Below are 6848 nucleotides of genomic sequence, written 5' to 3' on the forward strand. Positions count from 1 at the left end.
TGTAAGAGAAAATTCCAATTAGTAAAGAAATTAATTTGAAAAATTACCTTGACGTTTCGATAGCTATTTTCTGCTATCGTTATCAAAAGAACCTACATGAACCTAAAAAGGGTATGTTAATAAATTGTGTAACAATAGTAGGATAAAACAGTATATGAAAATTCGCTCTGATAATTCGTCTGTGTAATAACTGACAATTTTTTTATAATTCATAACTGACAATTTTCACAGACGAATTATCAGAGCAAATTTTCATACAATGTATTATCCTACTATTGTTACACAATTTATTAACATACTCTTTTTTAGGTTAATTTAGGTTCTTTTGATAACCATAGCAGAAAATAGCTATCGAAACGTCAAGGTAATTTTTCAAATTAATTTCTTTACTAATTGGAGTTTTCTCTTACAGCTTGAGCCTAAGTGTGTCGCAGGATACCCTCTAGGTGATAGTTCTTGATTACTTTTTGATAAATAATTCGTTCTTATTGCGAAATAGGAGCACTATTTATCAATCGGTAATAAAAGACGTGAGGAAATTCTGTTTTTTTTAAAAACAAAAATTTTTGAGGCGAAATACCCAAAAAGAAGTTTGTAAAAAAATGAATTCGCCTCAACAAAATAGAACTTATCTAAAAAATTCTATTGTACGACGGCCTAAAAACCCGAAAAACCCACAAGTTTCAAGGGCTAAAGTTTCTCTTTTTTGAGAAACCCATAGAAGTTGCTCTTATCATCACCAAACTAATCTTTTGGACCTGGTCGGTCCAAAAGGCGAATGTTGAATGGCGAATGTTGCAGTATTTTACGGCTTCGGTCTGTGACAAATGTTTTTAAATTTATTATATTTCCCCAACTGCTTTTAGTGGTTTAAATCTAAAACAAGCTAATTGTCCGATGCATCTCCTATACTATGCAATAAGTGCAGTCGACTGCACATTTCAAAATTTGCGTTACAAGCAAATAGTTGTAGTTTTTAATGTTATGTCGCCATATTGTGTATTCAGCTGTTGGTAGGCAAGTATTTCGATACATTGAATACACAATGAACAACCGATGATAGCATTTTTCGCCAAAGAAAACAGATGATTCATCGGAAAAACAAATAAATTAATATGTTCGCATATTTAAAATTCCCTCCATATCCAATGGATTGGATTGGTGGGAAAACGGGCTGGTCAAAATGTCAAAAATATCATGGCGAGTGATGGCGAATCTAAAAGTGTTGTGATGTGATGGACCAGTTTCGGGGCGATTTCGTAAATGAATTGCAGGAAAATTAGCAGGAAAAGTTGTTTTAATAGTACGGGAATCTAGTGGAATTATGTTAGCCGATTTCAAGTGATGTTCAAAGCGTGTTTTCATTGAAAAAACCGAAAATGTCAAGGTAGGTGTTTGATCGGCTTTTTGGCAGATTAATGCAGTATTTTTTTTAATTGAATGGTTGAATAGTTGTTTCTGGTTTTCATGTCTCACTTCCGCCTTGTGCGATTAATTGCCTCGAGTGTTCGCCACTGATAAGGCATTTTATAACTATTAGTCATTGCTCCGTTACCTACTACTAGTTAACAAACTTGATTAAGCCGAGGAACATTTTTGTTTTCACAACAAAACTAGTTTTTTTCTAAGTCACACTCTTTGTCTTTGCTTCTCCTTTGTTTGTTGACCTGATTTCTTGTATTTTCTTTTTATATTTGTATTGATTCCGCGCTTTGGGTGTGTTGCACCCATCCTAAATGACTAAACAGTGCACATACACACACATCCCACCCCCCAATGTTTATTATATCATTTACCCTCTGAGTACATGAATTTGCGTATGAGCAAGGAAAAAAAGCAAATTGCAGTTGGAATTTATCCGAGTTGGGACCAAGTCGTTCAGCCTCCAACTCCCAGTTGGTCCAACAGACATGCATATGGTTTACTGTTTATGTTAAGCAACCTAAAAAAAGCCAGCACATTTAAATTTGTTTTAAAATAAACTCATGACCCAGAATAATCTTTAAAACAGACTGTTTAGTTTTTGCAATAACAAGATCTGTGTGATGTTCTACATGTTTGAAACATGCAGCCAAAGCCTCAGTCGTTACATCCACTGTTTAGTTACTGGAAACACATCAGGAGAACTCATTTTTATTATATGCCCAACTTATGTGGTTTTTATATGTCTAGGAAAGGTTCTTCAAACATCCGAAAATAACTAGTTTTATCATTTTTCCCATAATGTTTTTAATACAATTTGAAGACTTTAAACACTCATCTCCTCAACATGAACCTTTCCTTAGTTGTGACTATGAATCTTGTGAATTTTGCGATTTTCAAGCCTCAAAATGTTTTGTTTAAAATTGATTGACGGTACACTTCTTGAATTTGTACAGAAGTCAGACAACGTCCCATATTTATTAAGCCAGGAAAAGTCTTGTTTTTCATTTTCTATCGCCAGTAAACGTTAATCTGAGATTAAAATAATTGCCTTGGTGCTGTATTCCTTGCCTCATTGCTTTTCTTTTCCTTCACATTATCTGCATCAATTGAATCTTTAGTTCTTCCAGTTTTTTTGTTCACTTCGTCAGCAACACTTTGCATTTTCCTTTGTTACTTTCAAGTTTCACACCTCAAATTTGTCTTAATTTTGAAATTTCTTATACTTTTTAGTTGTTTTTAACCAATTGTTCTGTTGTAATTGTCACATCGTCTTTGTAAATAGTGCAAACAAATTCTTTCGTTTTTATTAGTTGTCGAGGAAAAATCGTTCAAATTTAATCAGGAATTTTCAATGTTTTTTAAGCCCTACAATTTTACAGAAAAAGTCCATATTTTCTTGCAGATTTTCCCATTTGTTCTAGTTCATGTGTGTTTTCTAAACACTAGGAATTTTTCTACATTTATTCGTAAAATTGTTTTTTTGCCATTTGCATCCTGCAGTTGCAACAATTCAGTTGCTATTTCATTAAAATCTCTTTTCAGCTATTCTGAAATGAGCTCTTCTAGTCAGGAGGTTCGAAGAAGGTAGATTTTAAATGGACACTATTTCGATGTCATAGAGTTTCGATTTTCTGTAAAATGTGTTTGCTAAATATAGTTGTAGAAGTGCATGAATTGCATTCTGGTTGGTAGATTTAGAGCTAAATTGTTTGCAGATGCGGCTCGTGAGGAATTTCCAAAAAATGTTGAATATATTTTTTTCAAATCCCTTGATAAAAAGATGGCTTTATCAATGGCAGCTTATTACCTGCAGAGTATTAATAGAACTTGACGCCAGACGAGCGCTTCTTTATCAGCATTCCTGATAAGATAATCCCATACATTATCGGATCCTATTTATTCAGGTGACTTAATTCGGGAAATCGTATGCAAAATTGTTTATCTTCGAAAAAGTTATTTCCATGTCGACTTAGAGATACAGTTAAATTGCGAAAGTTGCGACTCTTGAATTAGCCAAAAATCATCTTTTTTTCAAATTAAGCGCAAGCTTCTCAATTTGATAGAATCTGTGATTTCTCGAGGTCCATATGGCACGTGCACCTTACCCAACATGGATTTTTCAGTACGTGGGATGCAATAAAGGCGTTTGAACAGCGTTACCAGGCGACTTGCCGGAGATTTCGTTTTGTGAAAGGAAACATGAATAACTATGCCGAATTACCCGCAAAATTGCGTGGGCAAAAGTACCAATCAATGGGCTGTTTGTTATTCAATCCATTAACCTGCATTTTCTTTCGTTTCTTTCGATCTGTGGGTGGAGTTGGGACATAAATGAAGCTACATTTATCGAGTGGGAATCGGATTATTTCCTGCTTGTGCAGGAATGGATAGTTTTAAAGTTTTTCGTCGAATTTCAGCGAATTTAAGCCCTGTTTGTGCACGTAGTTAATCCCTGTCGTAAACACTTAATGCCCCTATCCAAATATAAAAACACCTAATCGATCGAAACCAGTGAAGTTCCGGTTCCTGCTCATGTTGTAAATTAGCTGATAGTGATGGCCGCTACTTCCTGAGATAAATGTTTACACGTTTTGTTGCCCAAATTTGCGTATAGTTTAAGGCGCGATTATGCCTACGGCATATTAAACAAGTTCGAACGCTTATCTGGCTTATTATCACCCATTAAATAATTGTAATTGTAAATGAGTATGCGTGCTTTGTAAGCTGCAGTTGTATTTTTAACTTGCATTAGAACCTATCTGTCTAGAATTAAGTACAGTATTTTTTAAATTTTTGTCATGTTATTAGTCGTTTTCTGTGCATGTTCCTGGTACTTCTTTGTTTACTTTTGCAAAATCTGTCTGCTTTTGGGCAAGGGCGGATCCATGGGGGTCATGACCCCCTTGTGCCGGGTTTATGTCGCCTAACGATAATTTTTCTAATTTTATCGACAACAAAAGACGCCGCTGCTCAATGTATGATGTTAAAGTTTCGCTTTCTGACTTTTCATTTCTCTATCGAACGATGCCAAAACGAATTCTGTGGCTCAAATGGTTCTTCAGAAACTTCAAAAAAAGCAGCGTCGTTTGAGTCGATTTTGCAACTAAAAAAAAACTTCGTGAAATCAAGACTTTTTTGAGAAAACTGCCAACATTTTCTTATCTATGGTTCACTTTCTAGAAAGGCATTTTAGTTCTCTTTGGAAGGATTTAAAAATAAGCGTTTCTGCTCATTTTGCTTCCGAGAAATGAGCAAAAACGGGACGGAAAACACGAAATTTTGGCATAATCTTGCACCTAAGTGTCTGATATTCAAATTTCGCTTTCTGGGTCAAAACCACTCGAATTTTCTCACTGATGTTGGTCTAACTGAATCAAATTTTCAATTCTCTATCCAACGATGCCAAAACGAATTCTGTGGCTCAAATGGTTCCTGAGAAACTGCGAAAAAAGCAGCGTCATGTTTGAGTCGATTTTGCAACTAAAAAACACACGCAAATCTAAAACTTCTTGAAATCAAGACTTTTTTGAGAAAACTGCCAACATTTTCTTATCGATGGTTCACTTTCTAGAAAACCATTTTAGTTCTCTCTGGAATGATTTAAAAATTAGCGTTCTTGCTCATTTTGCTCCCGAGAAATTAGCAAAAACGGGGCGGAAATCATGAAATTTTGGCATAATCTTGCTTCTAAGTATCTGATATTCAAATTTCGCTTTCTGAGTTAAAGCAACAAAAGACTGAATTTCTTCTAAAAAGTTAGAAGTAAAAATGTGAAAATCTACGCGACTGCCGAAGTCCAAACCGCTCAAATCTCGAAAACTGTTGAAAATGCCTGAATAAGACTTTTTTGAAAGGTCACCTCATAAGCTGTTTTTGCTTATTAGGGTTCATCAGAAATTCCTAACCTTTGAAAAGTTAGAAGCAAAAATGTGCAAATGAACGCGATTGTTGCAGTTGAAGACGCTCAAATCTCAAAAACAAGCAAAAAGAACGTGTTTGAAAGATCTTTAAACAATAATTTCTTAAATTGAATTAATTCCGTCAATAATCGATTGTTTGAACATGTGCATCAAATGCATTCGATATGCATATTCTTGTGTTAATTGCGACCGGTAATGGTTACAAAACGAAGTTTGAAATCCGGAAACTCACGTTCTTTGGCTGTTAACCGGAAATGAGAAAAGCAAATACATGGAATGGAAACGTTTTTGGCTTGTTTGCGTCAAGCTTTCTTCAAAGTATTTCAGCCAGTTTCTGAAACATATTGATAAAGTTACCAGCCGGAACGGCGGCTAATTTTAAAGCAATTTTATAGAAAAAAACGGCAGTTTCTTGCATGTTTCATTAAAGCCAATAGAGAAGAACGTGCAGTAAACAGGCCGGTAGAATTTTGATTAAAATCCTTTAAAGACTAAACACGAATTAAGTAGCACTAATAAAAAGCGAGCTTGAAATTGACTTAATTAAACTGCACTGCATAATCTAGATTAGATTGTACGTGACGTGCCCCAGCAGGGTGAAGATCTTAAACTAGAACAGTTAGATGTTTAATTAGCTAATTTGTCCAAGAGCGTTTATATGATTTTACAAAGCTGTTCTTCAATTAAAATTTATTTTTTAGTAATTTATTCTGTATTTTACTCTGCCGTTTATATTCCGTTTTATTTTGTTTTTTCTGCTGTTTTTTTTGCTTGCAATGCGTTATATTTTTGCCTTTTCCACTGTTCATTCTGCATTTGATCCATCCATGTTCTCTTCCCAGTTTAATAAGACGGGCGAGTTTTCCCTACTACTAACTGAACTCCTTCCTTTTCCTGAAATGTTTTACACAATCCGAGGACGAATGCATGTATAGTGTCCTATGAAAAGCAACTTTGTATCCCATTTTCGCTAAACTTGCAATATAAATTTTAATACTTTTCCAGAACAGCTTGTTAAGGAAATTAACGCCCTGTGAATAAAGCGGTATCTGAGGGACATGCCTTGATAACCATGAACTTTCTACATCAAATTTAATCTTCCTAATCTATTATCGATATAAAAGCGACACCGTGACTCGGATAAAAGCTCCACTATGGAAACCTCATATACAGGATGATTCAGTTAGTAATTTAACAACCAACTTTAACGATTATTGGCAATAAACTTAGATAAAACGCAAAAAATACTCAGTCGCAGATAAAAAAGATAGGGGAAGATGAGGCAATAGTAGTTTTCGATACAAGGGCGAAAAATGTCGTTTTTCGAAAAACAAATTTTCGCCCTCGTATCGAACACTATTTTTTATTCGAATGAAAGATTACACGAATAATAAAATGCATCGATTTCATATTTAAAATTTTGTGGCAATGTCATTTTTTGAAATGTCATGTTTTGAAGTTTGTAATTAAGTTTAAGTACTTTTTCAACTTGAAACACCTGTG

General features: G+C 34.6%; 1 protein-coding gene across 2 annotated transcripts in view; it reads left to right on the forward strand.

The window, feature by feature from the left end:
• The first annotated feature begins 1142 nt into the window (after nucleotides 1–1142).
• Nucleotides 1143–6848, forward strand: part of LOC109544847 (protein enabled) — an 18649-nt gene continuing 12943 nt past the window's right edge. The window contains exons 1-2 of one of the 2 annotated variants that reach the window (XM_048668890.1): nucleotides 1143–1387; nucleotides 2968–3009. In XM_048668890.1, coding sequence (XP_048524847.1) covers nucleotides 1380–1387; nucleotides 2968–3009 — 50 coding nt within the window. In that variant the 5' untranslated portion in view covers nucleotides 1143–1379. The remainder of the gene's footprint in view (nucleotides 1388–2967; nucleotides 3010–6848) is intronic. The other variant, XM_019915222.2, reaches the window with a different exon arrangement.

This window comes from Dendroctonus ponderosae, unplaced genomic scaffold (assembly GCF_020466585.1).
Source record: "Dendroctonus ponderosae isolate FM_Combo_2020 unplaced genomic scaffold, Dpon_F_20191213v2 Dpon_F_20191213_8, whole genome shotgun sequence".
NCBI classification, from domain to species: Eukaryota; Metazoa; Arthropoda; class Insecta; order Coleoptera; family Curculionidae; genus Dendroctonus; species Dendroctonus ponderosae.